General features: G+C 38.8%; 1 protein-coding gene across 5 annotated transcripts in view; it reads left to right on the top strand.

Moving 5' to 3' along the window:
- LOC111869073 (sphingomyelin phosphodiesterase) overlaps positions 1-20,020 on the top strand; it is a 122,709-nt gene that overhangs the window by 96,621 nt on the left and 6,068 nt on the right. For 2 of the 5 annotated variants that reach the window (XR_002843607.2, XM_033753275.1), the window contains exons 10-13: positions 1,314-1,484; positions 3,069-3,261; positions 5,689-5,873; positions 9,503-9,688. Coding sequence is in view for 3 of the 5 variants with exons in the window: in XM_033753275.1 (XP_033609166.1) it covers positions 1,314-1,484; positions 3,069-3,261; positions 5,689-5,873; positions 9,503-9,688 (735 nt within the window). In the remaining 2 variants the exon portion in view is untranslated. Of the gene's footprint in view, positions 1-1,313; positions 1,485-3,068; positions 3,262-5,688; positions 5,874-9,502; positions 9,689-11,508; positions 12,693-16,723; positions 18,079-20,020 lie in introns of those variants that run through there. The other 3 variants (XR_002843608.2, XM_023860279.2, XM_023860277.2) reach the window with 3 other exon arrangements.

Raw genomic sequence — 20,020 nt, 5'->3', positions numbered from 1 at the left:
GCTGAAATACTAAACAACCTGCTTCCATGGCCGAGATACAGGGCGCCCATATTATAAGGTAAGGTTATAAAACCACCATTTAAGATCATTTTAGTGAAAGTTTCATGTTCCTATCTCATAGAATTTAAGAACAATGATGAATAAATAATTTTCGAGCAAAATTTAAATGGCCGGCTGAATATATTACCGCAGGAGCCGCGGCCGCGGAATTTAAATGACCACGTCAAAGGGTTAATGCCATCCAGTGTGATTGATAAATGTTGTGTGGTTTTTTAATCTTTCCTCCTTTACATGTTTTGGTCATAGCAACCATCTTCGGAAAGACATCAGTACGTACGGAAACTGCTATTACAGTGTCATTGGTCATTATCAGTACTTATAGAAATTACTATTACAATGTCATAGATATAAAACATTATTCTGTAACAATTACTACGATGTGCACAACTTTGTTAAAACATCTATAAATTATTATAATTAGCCTATTTAGAAAGTATTGTTTAAAAATCTGTTTGTTAAAAACTAGAACCAATTCGGTTTGTGTCCATTTTACTTCTTTAAAGGAAGATGAGTGTATGCCATGTAGTGTTTCTCTTGTTTGAAGAATAGGACTCTGCAAATATATCATGGGTACTATATAATATTTCCATAATCCTGATTTTATTTGAATGTGAGTTTTTTTAATCCTGCCTTTAGTGTCGTCCAGGTGTGCGGGCCATACTGTGTTGTTATGCTGTTCTAACATATTTCGAGTCATGTATTTATATACCCCTTGTGCCTCATGATATTTGTGTGGGAGTGTACTAATATTTTATTATGAAGTCAAATATACTATTCCGATTATCATTCTCCTCTGTAAGTTTTTGCTCTTCTATCAGTTTATTAAGTTTATTAAGTGATAAATGTGGAAGGTTCCCTTTTTTTTTGGCATGCTCAACATTTCCATAATCATCGTCATAGATCCATATTGGTGGCGTTTATTTAGTATATGTGGGGCAAATGCCGATTTGGCTTTGTTAAATCTTATGTTTCTTATTGGCATTGTCCTTTGTATAGATAGAGGCCTTACAATGGGCTGATCCCCTGTCCAAGGAGTTCTACTGACTATGCATAGGAACAAGAAACTGAAAAACCTTCCAGGGCCCAACAACACCCTGTAGAACCATTAATGAATGAATGAATGAATGAATGAATTAATGAATAAAACAAATGAACACCCTCAATGCTGTATGAGTGCAGATGTGGTATATGATAGTCACATGTTCGAGTGAGTTCAGGTTCCAGCTTACCGATAGATAATGCACTGTGTGCAGGTGGCTGCTACTGAACAGCACAGACCCAGCAAAAGAGCTACAGTGGTTCATCTATGAACTTCAGAGTGCAGAGTTCAGTGGTGAAAAGGTTCACGTGATAGGACACATTCCTCCAGGACACAGCGATTGTCTGAAAGTATGGAGCAGAAACTATTACCATATTATTAACAGGTGAGCATTGTTCTTCAGCTCTGTAGGGACAAACAGAGTCCCACTTGCATACTCTGGCTGTTCCTGGTATTGCTTACCGTAAAGAGCAAAAATTCTCTTCTTAATTCACTTCTGTTGGTCACGTTACTGTCATGAAGTTCACTGTTGTCAAGAGAATATTCCACTATATCTGGTACTAACAATCCATTACCAATTACCATTTCTTACAACCTTTCTTCCGCCACCGAAGAGCCTCGTCTATTTTATAGGTAACAAAATATCTGTACATTTCTTATAGGGGCTTTTGAAACCAGGGAGCTGTGGAGAATATTGGGACCTAAGGGAGAGGAGGCCGGTCACGGTAGCTGAGCGGTCTAAGGCATGTACTGTCTTCGCTCACTTGGAAACTGGGATCATGGGTTCGAATCCCACTCAGGACATGGATGTTTAGCTTGTGTGTGTGCGTTTTTGTGTGTTTGTGTACAGGTAGAGGCCTTGCAACAAGCTGATCACCCGCCCAAAGAGTCCTACCAAATGTGTAAGATCTAGGAAACCGAAGTGAACAGAGAAGTTCATGGAGGTAGACCTAGGCCCACTGGGGCTGTAGTGCCGGGGGCTGGGTGGAGGTAGCATGAAGATGGAGAAAGTTGCATAATGACAAGCTGCATAAATTATACTCTTCATGAAATATTAGGAAGATAAAGTAAAGGAGGAAATGATAGGCCAGTCATGTAACATGCATAGATGATATTAAAAATGCATACATTTTAATTGGGAAACCTGAAGGGGAAGGACCACTTGGGAGTCCTAGGCCTAGAGGAGACAATAATATAATATATATAATACTACGTGTGACACTTAGTAAAGATAAGCAGCGGCAGGCACACAGGGAGCCTACACAGAATAACAGTGCTGAAAACAAGAAGTAGCCGCTGCAGCACTACAGACATAGGGCAAGTAACCCTGAGAATTTTAATTTTTAAAAGAATTTTTAAATTAGAACTGAAGATTTTTAAAAGTGCCAGTTCATAATAATCAAAATAGACGAGTGTAGGTAACAAAGATAATGCACAAGGCAGACAGATATCAGCGAAGTAGATTCTAATAAATCGAAACCTGTTAGTAACAACAAAAAGAACAATTGGGAAGACTCACGGTTTTAAATTTTAAACTAGGTGCAGTGTAACAGCTATGTAAGTGTATACACCTGATGATGGCCGTTTGCGGCCGAAACATGTAGTGTAGAAGAAGGCAAGACAAAAGAACTACAATAAATTGTTGCACTTGACAGATAACAGCATTTCAGAGGAAGTTGCTGTCTTCGTCCTAATGATGGTCTCTGCAGATCAAAACATGCAGTGGGCTGTAAAATAAAAATAACTGGATTTTAAATATTTTAACATTGGTTTGTAATCATTTGTTATGTTGACTGCTTTCAGTTATACCTTTGACTCGTGCTAGATAACCATAAAACCATAATCTTAAAGCACTGATAGGTCTGTCCATGTAGAAGAGCACTCACTCTACCCTGAAGATGGAACCAGAAGGTTTCCTTAAGTGCATATGTGAATTTAGCCTATAAGGATGTCTACTTTCTTCTTTCAGATATGAATCAACAATCGCAGCTCAGTTCTTTGGTCATACGCATTTTGATGAATTTGAGCTATTTTACGACCGTAACGACTTAAGCAGGGTTACCAACATAGCATATGTTGGCCCATCAGTGACCCCTTATTATGATCTCAACCCTGGCTACAGAATATACTACATTGATGGGGATCACAAAGCAACAACAAGGGTGAGTTTCATCAGAAAGCAGGGAATGCCATGTTGATCTGATGGATGTGTTATTCTCAGCGAACTGTGCTGCTGTTTGTATTTCCTGTTATTAGATTTGTGGTGGCAGCATTGAATATGAATTAACAGCTTTGTTGAAAGGTAAAATTCTTCCTTTATCTAAGGACTGCATGTTGGATGCATGTAAAGGGCAGTACGGGTGAAGTTTATCACATTCTTAACCTTAGCAGTGGATGGAGATCAGTGGTTAACTACATCCTCCAGCCACTTACCCCGAATGGTATACCCCTTTGTACTTACTGACTATATTGTTTTGTGGACCCCAGTGCATGAGTATATTGTCAGGGAAAAAGGATGAAGCTATAGTGTCTGAAATTAACGTCTTACAGTGAGTTTCTATGTGATAGTGGACAGTGACAGAAAAATCAACTGTTTCTCCTGCCAAACTGACCTGACAGCTGAAACTTGCTTCACAGCTGCACTGTCTATAAAACATGGTGTGTAAAGCCATGCTTAATTTTGATTGGTCCATTTGAATATTTTGCTGTGTGTAAGCATTAATTTGATATTTTGCTTTATGAAAGAGTAAACATAGTTTTGATGCGCCATCCAAACACACATAATGCCAGTTTCATTTAACATTTATAAAAATGAATATCAGCAGAGTGAAAATAGTCTGGTGTGGTTAAAATAATCCATGAACAGTCAACTAGTTTCCTACAGTGTCTTTCATTCTGCTTATAAGAAACCTAAGTACATATTAACTGTATTTCATCGCACAATTAATACACGTTTTCTCAAGATTTTCTGATGTGAAACTTGGGTCTTTGATTTATATGAAATGGGTTGACATGGATAATATCAATCTACTTCCTACTTTACTTGACTCCAAAAGCGAAACACTTTCTGAGAACAACTGAGTAAGATCTGTGTATGAGTAACTGTTAAACTATAGCTTGTGCTTTGTTTAATCTCATGTATTTTTGTCGCCCATTGAGCTTAAATTAAACATTACAAAAATAATAATTTTTCGACAAAATGAAACCATGTTTGATTTGAAGTTCCCACACCACTGACTATAAAAAGTACAATGTTATGGGTTGTAATGCTATATAATTCTGTAGAAACTCACTGACATTCCAGACAAACATATTACCTCCATCTTAAGGGTTGAAAAATAAACCAAGCAAGAAACAAGCCCTGCTTACCACCCACTTCTTAGCAGATTTTTTGCCTGACTCACACTTTGACCCTGAAAAAGGAGGCACTGTGTTCCTCTGAAATGTTGGCAGACTTCTACTAAACTACTTAGCATCACATCCCACAATACATATTCTTCAGAATAAAACCAGATCCACGGATGAGTCCTTAATTTCAAACCATGCTCTTCGTGTAGGGCTCACCATATATCTTAGCTGCGCCATATGGATGCAGTGCATCATGATCTTATGGGTTGTAAAGTATAGAGTTCAGAGAGAATTCAACATTTCAGAGAACCTTCAGTTTCGAAAGGTAAGCCAAGCACGAAATCAAGCTCAGCTTGCCACCTGCTTGGCCTTATGTTTTGACCCTATGTTCCTTCAGAATGTCAGGCGGTCTCCAAACTGCATGGTACTACAACTCAGAAAACCATACTCTTCATTCAGTGATATCTTATGTTTTACTCCTGCAGTGTAAGCCAGAATGGCTGAGTCAGTATAGTGACTGGCTATGGGCTGGATGCCCGAGGGGTCAGAGTTTCAGTCTCAGTAGGGTCAAGAATTTTCTCTAATCCTTATCATTCAGACTGGCTCTTGGACCCACCCAGCCTCCTATCCAATGGGTACTGAGGGCTATGTCCCTGGGAATAAATCGGTCAAGAGTGTGAAGCTGACCACTCACCTCCAACTAGTGCCAAGGTCAAGAAAATGTGGATCTATACATCCACTACCTTGTATGCATTCGTGACATAGTACTTAACTAGTTAAGCACAGGGAGAAGTTTACCTTACTTCCGCAGTAGAAGATGTGCTTATGTCAGATGTGAGACGAAAAGTGAAGGACATTGTGATGATCCCTGTTTTCTCATTATTTATGATGGTAATTCATTTCATTCTTGTGTTTGAGTGGTCCTTCTTGCCAAAGTATTCTCTGTACTTACCATATTTTCTGGAGTATAAAATGCACCCAGATTTAAGAGGATAAACTATAGAATAAAAAAACTTGCTCTACCTTCAGGATGTAAACTGCTCACAGTTTTTAAATAGCACATTGTGTGGAAAAGGGCTTGTCTGATACTCCAACAGGTATGGTTTTTCAGGGAGTATGAACATCTCGGGTGCCTCCAATACTGAAACACAAAAGATTGAGAATAGATACTATATATATATATACACACACACATACTCTTGCAGTCCTGAGAATTTGTGTCTTGTGTTTCTTGCTTTTAGGCAGTGGTTGACCATGAAACGTGGGTGATGAATCTGAAAGAAGCAAACCTGTACAATTACCCCATCTGGTACCAGCTGTATAGCACCCGATCAGCCTATCAGATGCCTTCCCTTTTACCACAAGACTGGGACAACCTTCTCAACAAATTAGCTAGTGATACAAAGCTTTTTGATCTTTATTACAAGTAAGTGTGAATATTTGCAACTGCAAGATTCTCTTTTCTTTCTGTATTAACCACTGATAAGCCTCACATGTGCTGACCACAGGAGCCACTCTGTCTAAGGCATAAAACGTCTTCGGCCACTCAGACACTGCGGTCGTGAGTTCAAAACCCACTCGGGACATGAATGTCTATGTTTGTGTTGTTCTGTGTGTAGGTAGCAGCCTTGCGACAGGCTGATCCTCCTGTCCAAGGAGTCCTACAAACTGTATGTAGATTAAGAAACAGGAAATAAAATCTGACGTGTTTATTCCATGAAGAATTAGATGACTTCTGTGTTCTCTGCAGTTAGATGCCACAATAGGAACTTCTAGAGGATATTATGGGTTTTGAATTGGATAATTGGATTTATTGCACCTTATAAATTCAACATAGAACTACAGTCAATACAGCGCTACCGCTGATCTACACACTTTACAGTTCATTATTACACACACATGCACGCACGCACACACACACACACACACACACACACACACTAGGATTATCAGTCCTCACTAGTCATATCCTGGCAATGAATTTATAACAATCTCACTGTCACTTCAAATCACACATGAAGTCTTCTTCTCACGGCCTAGTTCCCTTCTTGCCGTTATTCTGTAACTGCCAACTCAAATAAATTCCAAGCTCATCTCCTGGCAGGCTGGCATCTCAACACTCAACTCTTCATTCCACATCTTGACTGCTCACTCGAATGCTGAGCACTTCTATATAACCATTTTGCATTGACTCCACAGAAAACACCATCTTCTATTGTCCCATATTATTTTAAGCATGTTTACTGCACCATTGCATAGTAACAGTCATGGCCTGGACCACACAGAAAACAGCTTCTCTATTGTTGAGGCGTGTATACCAAGTCATTACCTAGCAATGGGTATTCACATCACAATATTTATATTGATTCAGTAAGTTCTGCTGTAATTGGTTTTAGTGATAGTGGGTAATTGAACTTGTGAATTATGCTGTTTCATGTAAGTATTACATTTGCACAAATACAGCACATTTTGCTATGAAAATAAGGAGCCACACAGTTAGTGCCTAACCTCTACCTGCTTAGTAACTAGAAAATATGGTTCATGTTTTAAATCCAACTCACTGTCAAAGGAAGGCATAACTACATACTAAAGAGCCAAAACTAACCTTGTACAAGGGTGGTTCAAGGTTGACCTGGATTTAATTTTTTTTACAAAACTTGTACATACCAAAAAGCCATACTGTCACTCTTTTTCAGGATATTGTCTCCCTGCACTTACTCGGTTTTGTTATTGCCATGGCAAGGCACTGATGCTGGCAACACAAAGATGTAGCCAGTTCAGGATACAACTTTTCAGTGCATCATTCATGTTGAATTTCCAATCTGTTAGGTGCTCCCTCAGTAGTCAAGCAAGTGAAAATGACTGGAGGCTAGGTCTGGGCTGTAAGGAAGGTGATTCGTAATTTTCCAAACCAAGGATATGATTGTCGTTCTCATCATAAGGTTTGCCATATGGATGTGTGTTATCATGCAGTACAGTGATCTTCTGTGACAGTTTCCTAGGCCTTCTCTTGCAAATCACCAAGTGAACAGTATTGCAAAGTGTACTATTGTGATACCGCACATTAATCACTGTATCATGGGGCAGGAAGTCATCTTGAATCGCCCCTTCTGAACCCTAAAATATACTTGCCATTATCTTGCCTAGCGAAAGCTGTGTCATGAATATTTTTTGTGTTGCGGATCCTTTGTGGTGCTGTTCCAGTCTTGACTGCTTTAATTGCAATAACATAAATATGTAACTGATCGCATATCTCTGTCTTTATATCCATAAGTCCATCTATCCATCAAGATACCTTTAAAATAGTCTGTCTTTATGTCAGTCTTTATATCCATCTGTCCATCCTTATGTTCATCCATCTATATGTGCATCTAATCTTATCTCTCTACAATACAAAATTCAAGCAATTATTACATTCTCTAAGGCAGTGCTTTAAATGTCTTGTTTGCATTGCATTTTTTTACACGAGTTTTCTTTCGATTTCATATTTCATTCCATTTGAGATGGATTGCAAAATTGAGCAATGCGTCTGCATCAAGTTTTGCATGAAACTTGGTAAATCTGCTACTGAAACCCTTGAAATGCTTTCTGGGGCTTTTCGAAAACATTCTTTAAGCCAGACAGCAGTTTTTGAATGGCATTCATGTTTCAAGGCCTGTCAAGGGTCAGTTGAAGATGACGAATGTTCAGGGCGACCCAACACCAACCAAATGACAAAAAATGTTGAAAAAATTCGAGAACTCATCCACAAAGACTGTCACTGAACAATCTGTGAGCTTGCAGACACCCTTGGGATCAGTTATGGAGTTTGCCAGGAGATCTTAACAGAAAATTTGAACATGCACCACATTGCCACAAAATTTATTCACCGACTCTTGACAAATGATCAAAAGCAGTGGTGCGTAAACGCGTGTCTTGAGCTATGAGAGAAGGCTAACAAGGACCCAACTTTTACTAGTATCTCTAAGATCATAACAGGTAACGAAAGTTGGATTTATGGTTATGATCCAGAAACAAAGCAGCAGTTGTCGCAATGGAAGAGCCCACAATCACCAAGCGCAAAAAAGTCCCGGCATGACCGAAATTCAATAAAGAGCATGCTTATTGTATTTTTCGACGTGAAGGGGATTGTTCATAGGGAATTTGTTCTTCCTAATACTATGGTTAACTCTGACTTTTACTTACTGTGACATTTTGAGACACTTGAGAGAAAATGTGCAATGAAAAAGCCAGAATGTTGGCACAACCACAACTGACTCCTTCATCATGACATTGCTCCTGCCCACACATCCCTGAAAACCACAGAGTTTGTGACTAACAACAACATGGTTATCATTCCCTATCCTCCCTACTCACCTGACTTAGGTCCCTGCGATTTTGCTTCGTTTCCAAAATTTAAAATGAAACTAAAGGGACAGTATTTTGAAGCGGTGTCCGACATGCAAAGGGAATTGCAACCGGTATTTGACAGCATCAAGGAAAATGACTTCCACAGTGCTTTTGAAACATGGGAAAAAAAGATGGGAGGTTCACTATATACGTTCCATAGGAGACTATTTTGAAGGAGGTGGCAGTAAGTGAAGCCAGCATTTCTCTTTTGCCTTAGTCCTGGTACTTTCTGATAGCACCTCATGGGTAGTTCAGCATTGAAATTTATGTTTTGGGGTCATTGAAATTTGGCACTAAATCAGGGAAAACCTTAAATTGAAGAAGTTAAATGGGCGTTCCACTCTGTAAGGTTGAGTGACAAGATCCCAGATGTTGTAACAGGATAGTAAATTCTTTGTTCTACAGGATGTTAAGCATCAGGAAACGTTGGATCTTGTGTACATTTTATACTTACATGTACTTGCAGGTTCATATATTATAGGAAGTATTCTGATTGATAGCTCTGCATTTTGGTTGTAATCATGTCCCATTCTGTTATATATCTGTTGTGTTTTGTAGGACATTGTCAGTGCTCGGTGTTTTCAGGAGTGTAGCATGACATGTCTGACTCATTCTGTGTAAATTATATACAATTTAGTGCTAGGTCTGGGCCATATCATATTACAGACACTACTGGAAGAATTCTCCTGTGAGACCACCATGTGATGCTGAATGCAAGAAACGGATGCTTTGTGACCTGAGGTCAGGTCGTTCTCATGATCGCAAAGGTCTGTGTCAGGAGTTGGAAAGCCGAATTGATGCCAACACACGGACAGGCTGGCGTGCATGGATCTACAATGGACTGGCGCTCTCGTATGTCAATTATTTCATGGGATTCTGTTGGGTAGGAACTAGTATAAGGGATGCATTTACAATGGACTAGTAGTTACATGCACTTTGTTTGGTGATGGTTACTAATGGAAAGGTGTTCGGGCTGTACAACAGGTGTGGGTTCACACACTTGGGCACTTTGGCACTGCCGCATTCAGATCACTTGAACTCATCTCTCATGTTCTTCATAGTCTATTTTCTTGTCATGTAAATATTGTAAATTTAGACATGACATTATTTTGCTGTTACTGTAGAAATAGTTACTTTTGAAATATTAAAAGAACATTATTTTTTAACTATACTTTTCAGTGTGTAAGAGTCATTTTCAGGCCAGCCTGTGTTTGCCATATATGTGAAGTCCCCATATCAGAGAGACATCTCATCTCATTATGTCTGTGGTCAAAACACTCTGTGAGTTGGTTAGATTGATGTGATGTTCTCATGTTCAAATTGCTGCAGGCAAAGAGATCAGCTTGATGGCAATCACTTAGTACAACATTTCTGTCAGCAGATGACTTAAAATCTTCATGTTTGGAGACAAGAACAGGTGTTCACACTATCAAAATGTGGAGACATATTGTAGGTAGTTCTGTGGTGTGGCTTGACAGTCAAGGGTTACTGGTTACCATTTTAATTCTGTGATGATACAGAAATTAGAACTCTCTAGGCTAGGAAAATGAAGCAATTAGCATTGCAGGTACTAATGTATGAACGTGATATCTCTAGGTACCATTTTCTGCAACTTAATATTTTTTTCTTTGTACAGCAAACACAATAGGAATGTATTTATCATGGCAGAACACACTGACTCAGATTTTAAGTCCCTCACATCCCTGTAATATTTTTAAGTTACTGTTGCCTATGTGGAAAATATAGGAAATAATTGATGTTATATATTAACATGTGCAACTTGAGTCTTTCACAGTAGTGTAGACCATTTTGCCATCTCCTTTAGAGTTGAAGTAATTTTGACCCTGAAAATGAGTGTAGGAAGTTGCTGTGAAAGATCTGTAATTTTTAACATTTTGGGTATGTACATTAATCACAGCACTCTACAAAGAGTACATGAACATAATTTTTATGGGCAATTTGATCTTACACACTAGAACATACAGTATACTGACTTTCTGATACTGAAATTGCATGTGTTGGTAGTAATTATTATTGTGTATGTATGTGAATTGGGGATTTGTTGAAATTACAAGACAATCAGAATGAAGCTTTAATGATCCTTATTGTATGTCTTCAGACATTTCAGTTATATTGATATTCAGCCTTAATTCTCAATTCCATACATGTAAGTACATTAAAAAGCTTGTGATTTATAGTTTGTGCTCCAGGGTCATCCAACTTCAACCCATTAAGGGGCTCATTGTGCCTGAGATAACCTCAGGCCATATTATAGAAAAACGTGTATTTTCCCCCCCTCCCAGTATACCAACACAAATATCTGCTTTGCAGTGACCATATCAATAACACACAAGCATACAAATAAGAATTGGACCCATAAGGTTGAAGAACATTTATTTATATTAGATCTTTCCAGGTTAACAAGCTTAAAAGTCAGCCATGAACGGTTTGTTGCATGTAGATTTTATTGATATTGCCTACAATAAATGAGTCAGTTCCATGCTTTTCTGAGTCAGATTTCGTGTGAAATCAACTGAAAAATTGGGCAAAACATTTAGTAAGCACTTTTCATAACGTCTCCCCCCCCCCCACCACTGGAAGGATTCACTGCCCTTTCCAAGGAGGAGGAAACATTAATACATGTTTTGTAGAACAGAAGTATACCTTTGCAGGCTGCATCAAACCAGCTGGCTGGCCACATGCAACCTGTATGCCATCAGTTGGACAGCCCTGATGTAGACATAGCCGTGAGAGTAATTATTATTTGCTTGTAATATGTATTAACTTCATCCTGTAGAAACAGAAGCTACTCTGGGAAATTTAGTTTGAAGGAAATTAGAAAATACTGTAATGCATTAATTTATCATTGTGTCAGTGAATAGGGGAGGCAAGTATAAATGCTATGTGTAATGGAATTTGGACAGGATCGATTTGATGGACAGCATGCAAGGCAAACTAAAGTCTATCAAAGGAGTGGCAAGACTTTGACTGTATATTATTTAAAATATTGTTCTTGGATTAGATGTGTAGACCAAATTTGTTTTGGATTGGCTGTGTAAACCATAATAGTGTTCATGAAATGGTTTTTAGACCAGGACAACACATGAAATATGTTTCATTCTTTGTATGCTGATGTCTTGAAGGCTGTGTAAGGATTTAATTCTGTGAAGTACTCCAGAGAGAGTTACCTTAATGTATGGTGCTATTCTTGTCTGCCTTTTTAACAGTTATCATACACATGAATTAAATTATATTGATTCTAGTATTCAACAGATTGTGTGTTATGCTTGTATGAGGAACTGTATCATTGAGACTATGCAGTTTCAGATGTAATTACGTTTTTTTAACTTAGTGTCTTTTGTCAGTATGAATATTTTCTTGTAGTCACTTACAGTATGTGTACTTTTGGTGGTAAATGAATGCCTTACATAAATTGTAGATTGATTGTTAGAGAAGATGGTTTATGTAAAAGGCAGGAAGTTTCTTTACAAACTCAGCAACTATCAGTCCATAGAGAGTGACTCTGCAGACAGAAGTTTTCTTCTGTGATGCTACTTAATCCTTTGCATGACATTATCCAATTAGATTATCTAAGCATACTTGCATTAGAATTGCCAGAGTCGGAAAAATCAACTCAACGTTACTCACTTAGTAGAGCATTTCTGTCAGTAGGTTGCATCAAATGTTATATACTGATGTTTGGAAGAAAGAGCAGGCTCATACACTATCCACATCTGTGGTTGATGGCAGTGCAATAGCTTCAGCCAGTTAATCGCTGGCTTCTCTCCTTAGCGGCTTGGGTCCGATCCCAGGTCAGGTCATGTGGGCTTTTTGGTGGACAGTGTGGCACTGAGGCAGGTTTTCTCCCAGTATTTTGGTTCCCCTGCCAATTCTCATTTTGACTGCTCCACACTCATCGTCTGTCATCCAGGGGTGGTACAATAGTCCAAATAGTGGCTGATGTACCAAGTGAATGCAGTCTCACCCCACCCAAAGAAACTAAAACTTCATGGGTTTCTGTAAGGTTTTAGTCCCAAGTTTTCAGTTTTTATTCCATGGATGGTACTAGTGGTATGCACAAAATGGGTTCAAAAATTCTTCATTTAATGCTGTGTATCCTATGCATTGGTTTGTTGGCTAGGTTTATTGCATAAAATTTTCATCTCCCTTTCTATCTTAGTTTCAGGTTTCTGCATGCTTTAATCACAATTTTTATTGCATACACAGTGTGTCCAGGTTCTGTTAGGACTGTCTTCATAAAAAATAAAAGACATGAATTATTTTCAAAATTTCACTCTTTTGAATCAAAATAGTCTCCTTCTGAATCAATACATAGCTGGAATCGATTGAAAAGTTTTCGAAAACAGTCACTGTACTCCTTTTGTGGAATCACATTTAAAACTGCTGTACATTCCCTTTGGATGTCCTGGATGGTGTTGTGACGGTCTCCTTTCATAGACAATTTAACCTTTGGGAACAACCAGAAATCTGCTGGAGCCAAATCTGCTGAATACAGAGGATGATGAAGGACTGTGATCCCTTTTCTGGCCAAAAAATCGTGTATGATCTTTGATTTGTGGGGTGGCTATTGTCATGGAGGAGCGACCAGGAACCTTGCTCGATATTCAGGTTGAATTCAAAGAATTCTCGCCCACAAACGATTGAGGACGCTGAGCTAATAATCAGAATTCACTGTTTGATCTTCTGGCAGAAATTCCTTGTGAATGATTCTTTGGAATCGAAGAAAACGGTTAACAGTGTCTTTATTCGTCTCTTTTGCATGCTCTTCTTTGGGCTCAGCCATGCTGCACTCTGCTGCTTTGTGAGAGGCTCATATTAAAAACCCCATGTCTCATCACCAGTAACAATATGTTTTGTAAATTTTGTATCACTTTGGGCCGACCGTAACATGCCTTTGCAGTGTTCAACTCTGGCATGTCTTTCATCGCCTGGCAGCGCGTGCAGTACAAACCGCACACAGACCTTCCATTTGCCCAAATCCTTGGTCAAAATGTGATGCAAAGTACTTTTTGGTATTCCCAAAAGCTCCTCGATGGGTCTTGCAGAAACACATCTGTCTGATGCAAGGATTTCGGTCACTTTTTTCACATTTTCTTGAGTGTGACTTTTTCTCGGCTTTGATGCATGTGGAGCGTCTTCAATGTCCTCCCTACCATCACAGAATACAGCATACCATTGAAAAATGTTCAAGCGACTCAAACAATCACTACCGTACACACTTTTCATAATTTTGTATGCTTCTCTGACTGTTTTGCCTAACTTCAAACAAAATTTAATGTTGGCTCTCTGTTTAACCGCCATTTTCCGACGAGTGTCGGAACAGTACTATTACATTCAAGGTCAGAACACATGATGCAGCAATGTTTGCACTTTGAAATTATAGACAGCCTCAGCTGAAACTTCAAGAATGTTAATGCCACAACTCACCAATAGATGGCATTGCAGGGCAAAATAAAAAAAAAATGAGTCCTAACAGATCCTGGACACACTGTGTATTGTCACATGTAAGGTGGTATGTGCGATGAAAATGACGGGTTCTAGTTTTGATGGTTGGATTTATTAGCACTTTTGTTACAAGTTCTCTTAATCACATTTAAACACAGTGCTATTGCTGATTTGCACACTTTCCAGTTTGCCGTTGCACATGCACTAGGATTCCCAGTCTTCACTAGTCATCTCCTCTCAGTGGATCTCAACAGAGAAACTATAACAGTCGCACTGGATAACACACTCCAAACATTGCACATAAACAAAATCATATGTTAAATCCTCACAGGCCGACCTCCTGTACTCTTCTATACGCCTGGTTCCAATTCACTTTCTTTACATGCTTTTGCCACACACTTTCTTCTACAACGAACTCAGAACTCAGGACTCTGTCACTCACTTCCTTGGTTATTCTTGGGAATCAGTGCGGATCCCATAGAAAACCAGTCCCATGATAGCTATCTTACCGGTCCATTGGTGTGCTGACTGTTGTCTGGCAGCAAGCTATAAATATTCATCCTATTGTTACATGCACATATCACCAAGGTGTCTATCGAACTGTTACCTGGCAATATGCTGACATTTCACAGTATTTTCTTGTTACCTTCCTTCGACAAAGCCTGGCCACAGATCTTTATATAGCTGTACTTATACTGATGTGGGTTGTGAAAGTATAGACCTGCCCTTACAGGGATCATGGAATGCACCAAGAGACTACTGGCAATGTGTGTTCCCCAGTGGTCACCAATCTGAGTGCTTACCAGGTATAGTGTTGCTTAAGCAACAGCATGGAAGGTCAAGCAGCATTATCCCTGGTGAGTACTTGGATGGGTGGTGATGGCATGAGAACACAAGATACCAATGCTCATTTGGTGCACTCTCTGTCCCTTACAAGGGCAATTTCTTTAATTTCGCAGCCTACCCTCTCCATTGTTCATATTGTTCTGGACAGGACACCAGCCCCCACCTTCTTTCCTGTGGTTGTCTCAAGACAAATGTCAGTATATACGCAGAAACTGACCCACTGTACACACTACAACCCTGAAGACAGAGACAGCATGTACCTCTGAAATGTAGACAGCATTGCCCACATCCAGATGGTGTAAACACCCAAGAACTGGATTAACATAAAGGAATTAAGAAATTAGGATTGTATGTAACATAGTAGTGAGTTAGTGTAGCACGAAGAGTATGCTAGAGACTTTGGATAGAATGGCAGGTTATCACCCTAAGACAATACAAAGCAAGTGGCAGATATAACAACAGGAAGAAATAGAAGGAGACATGAGTGATTTTATACTGGGATCAGAACTCACTCAGGTCATACTTTGTTGATGAATTCAGAATCCACAATCAGATGAGTATTGTCATGTCTTTACACTTTAATGTCAGAAGTTATTAGTATGTGGGTCAGCAAATTTGTGAAATAAATTTTAATATAATTTCTGGAATTAAAATAGACCCTAAAAGTAAGCTGTGAGCCTACCATCTGTCTGGGCTCAGTGCAGAGTACTCGTACAAAGCGATCATAAGATCAAGGTGTATGTAGTGTGCCTAGTAGTTCTGGCATCTGCAACTTGTGGTTCTCTAATTGCATGGCTGATTACAGAAGTCGGCTATATAAATGCAGAACTCCACAGGGACACTTGACTGTAAACAGCTTCACATGTTAACCAGATGCTTCGAGTGGAGATCACTGAATACCACTGTCCTTTATAAAATGTTAAATTTCTAAGTTATGTGCCCATGTACCTCAACCTATTCATTATAAATGGACAATTTGAGGAAAATAAGGACTCATGTGTGTGTGTGTGTGTGTGTGTGTATATATTGTACAGTGTGAACTATGTATATATAATGTACAGCACGAACTGTTAGCACGTCTGCTGCAAGTGGCATACTGAAAGAAACTGCTGAGCATGTAAAATTTTGTTTAAAAAAAATTACGGTCTTCTGGGACATGATGCCATGCAGTTTGGTGAATAGATACCAACTTCTGAAAGGAATGTACTGCTTCCATCCCCAAAGTTTAAAGAACAAAGTTAGGCAACTGACAAGTTTTACAGAAGTAGGGAGGAAAGGAAATGTGTCACAGAGCATTCTGGGGTTTAGCAAATTGCATGATGTCACATCCCAGAAGAAACTATTCTTAATGCTGAATGTCATGAGAACCTCAAATCTTACACATTTAAGGATTCATTTTGGAATATGCATATCAAAACTAAATTGAAAAATAACGTTTTTGCTTGAGAACATCTGCTCTACCCATTACTACAACATCTGAAATTCAGTATGTCTGCATATTACATTGTCTCAGCTTATCAGTTGGTTGTGGTACTGTTTTTAACATTGTTTCGCATTGCATGTTTTGCTTTGAAGCTTCTAGATTGCAGATACTGTAGCAGCAGCAGTTGGTCACATCCTTCCCAATTCCTTCACATTACTGGAGATTGCATGAAGAGCCACATGAAGAAGACTGAACACATTTCACTTGGTGTGCTGCAGTATCCACGGTACTTTTCTAGAACCACTCTAACATCTTCAGAACTTATAGAGAACAGTCTTTGTTAAATAAATTTAAATAAGGAGTTGTCATTTTAAGAGACCCATACCTAATGATTTGAAGTCAAATGGGCATACAGGTAAGGCTTAACATATTCCTGGTACTGGAATGGTAGACATATATTTCATCTGTTTCTCTGAGTTTGTGTGATGTAGGAAGATGATATCCCTAGAGCCAACCTGTATGAACAAAAGTAAAAAGTTGTCCCTCTGCCTAATTAGTTAAGCACTAGGCATATGGGGGAGTGGATGTGTAGATCCACATTTTCTTGACCTTGGCACAAGTTGGGGGTGAGTGATCAGCATAAGGCCTGGCTGATTTACTCCTGGGAAAAGAGCCATCGGTACCCATTGGACAGGAGGCTTGTATTTGTCTCATTATATGTACATGAAGATTAAGTTGGCTTGAAAGTTTAAGAGCTTTTGTAGTAGATAAATTTCACCCAGACTGAGAATTGAAATGTGAAGCTTTATGCATGGTGTAACACTCTCAGTAACAACACTGTACCCCAGGCATTCATCCAGAAAGCCACCGTAAGCTTTGTATAGAATTATGCATTAAACTGCAAAGTGAAGTAGTTTGTTCCAAGTCCACGAATGCACATTTGTCTTCCAATCACATATGGAAGCATACTCGTACATTGCATTACTGGTTGTGCTGGGCATGTCTGGCAATTTTTATCTACACGCTTTCTTCTGTTACTTTTAGCAATAAAAATATCGTTGACTGCAATTTTTTAACATTTCTTTTCTGACTTGAATCTGTGGGTGATCCAGCTCAGGATATAATGCTTCAGATATTTTTGTAAGTTAAATACCATGGAATCCTGTAAATTCAGTGTCTTTTTTTTAATATCCTCATGAAACAGTCTCACTCTTTTCAAATTATTTGCCTCAGTTAACACTGGTAATAAGTTAAATCTTTAATGAGAATTATGCTCTTTTATGAAAGTCGTAAAAAAAAGGTAAAGCTGTCCCTGTAAGAGCAAAGCAAATAGTCTTGTAAACCTTTAAAATCAAATATAAGTTACCATCCAAGTATATCTTGTTTATTGCCTGAGTATATTGTGTGTTACAGAGACCCCAACATGTTTTGGTCTAATAAGACCAAATCAGCGGATACACAAACAAAACAAACTCGGTGATTTTAGTCTGCAAGCGACCGCCACTTATCAGCGAAGTTTAGTGCCAACTTTTGCGGATAGAGGGTGTCGCGTGGTCAGCGCAACGAATCACCACGGCCATTAATTTCGGTTTTCTAGACTGGACACGCTGTTTCCTTGAAATAGCCCCTCAGTTATCATCACAAGGCTGAGTTAACCCCGTTCCAGACCCACTACTTCTAAGAAAAAATCTGGTAGTGCCGGGAATTGAACCCGGACCTCTGGATCTGTAGTCAAGAGCACTGACCACTAGACCACAGAGATGTTCCAAATCAGGGGATATACCTTATTAAATGAAAACTTTACAATTCTTGTGTGTAAAACCTTAAAAATTTAAAATGTATGGGGTGTTAGTTCCCTTGGCATTAGACTTATGCTGCAGAATGGTTATGTAGGTTATATTAAGTGATGTGGAGTTCACCACGTTCTATTATGCTGTTTGTGGCTGCCTTATATTTGCATTCTGTTAGTGTCAATGAATGTGAAATTCTGCAGCTGTGTCGTGGTACCTAGGTGAAGTGTTGAACTGTTTAATTCTGTCTGTAGTAAATAAGATATACTTGGATCCTATCTTTCATTTGATTTTGTAGACAACATAGTGGGAATTTAATCCGATCGAAACCTTGTAAACCTCTTACAGATTTTTCCCCCCACATTACAAATTCCAGATGGACTCCAGGAACAGCCTTTTAATGAGTTAGTTACCCAAGATGCTTTTCTGAGAATCAAAATCAACCAATAGGGTCCCACAAAACTGTACTCTCTAAACAGTGTCAAATTATGAACTGCCAGAATTAGGATCATAATAACATGGAGAAACAGATACTGCTTATTGTGAGAACATGATGAAATCTTGTTTAGTGTTGCATGGCACTCAGATTGTCTGGTAAAAATGTAAAAATTCTAAAACTTACTGTGTTTCTGAGACAGGCTGTGTCTCTGCCCTCAAGTAAGACTGCAGAAGAGATGAGCCTGCTCTTGTGGCCCTATTAAATGAAGCTGATCTTCATCAGCAGTTTCATGTGTAGATGTCAGTGTGCAAAGCGCAGTTTAACCATATAATGCAGTAAGAATTTAGCTTTTACATTTCATGGAATGTAATAATGTAAATGGTAAAAACACTAAAACCTCCACTCTGTTTTTTGCTGAAGATTATTTATAATCAGAATTCAGAATCCTTGATTGTCAGACTGCTGGACCAGAACTTACTCAAGCGTTACTTGGAAACATGTCAGATCTTGAATACATAATTAAAAAAAAATACTTTGTTTTTGATGCACTCATGGTTGTGACTGTGAAGAGTACAGTATTCTGGCTTGTAATGCCATGCAGTTTGGAGAGAGCCCAACATTTTGGAAGAACATATTGCCTCCATCTTTAGTGTCAAAGAGTCAGCCTAGCAAGAACCCAGCAGAAGCAGCCAGAAAGCTGAACTGAGCAGTATGTTCTTACATTGAAGTGTCTCTAAACTAAACAGCATTACAATCCAGAAGACTGTAATACTCTTTACAGAATTCCTTTATATGTTGCTGTTCCTAATGCAATCTGTCATTAAGGAAATACGATTACTGATTTAGGTCTTTGTGGCCATTCTGTGTTGTTAATGTTGAGCTTGGCTGATGATACCATGTGGAAGTAAACTTTGTTGCTCATATTTCCAAGGAATATGCTGCCTTGAGAATTGAAGTGATTGGCATGTGCCCGTAGAGATAAAAACATAGTTTCACTCAGAACCATAGGACGGGTTCTGTGGTTTTTAGTTGGCTGTCACTTTGCCTACATAACCTGATCATTATGTCTTATTATGTCAACCCTGAAGATGGAGGCAATATATTCCACAGAATGTCATCACCCTGGAATGTGATTAACAAAATCTGTGAATCTTGTAGCAACTCCAGGTTTTGCATGGCACAGTTTAGGGGCCAGTGGCCGATAAGAAACATGTTGATAA

Source organism: Cryptotermes secundus, unplaced genomic scaffold (assembly GCF_002891405.2).
Source record: "Cryptotermes secundus unplaced genomic scaffold, Csec_1.0 scaffold455, whole genome shotgun sequence".
Taxonomy (NCBI): Eukaryota; Metazoa; Arthropoda; class Insecta; order Blattodea; family Kalotermitidae; genus Cryptotermes; species Cryptotermes secundus.
Note: the sequence above shows the minus strand (reverse complement) of the source record. Positions and strands in the feature narration are given on the sequence as shown.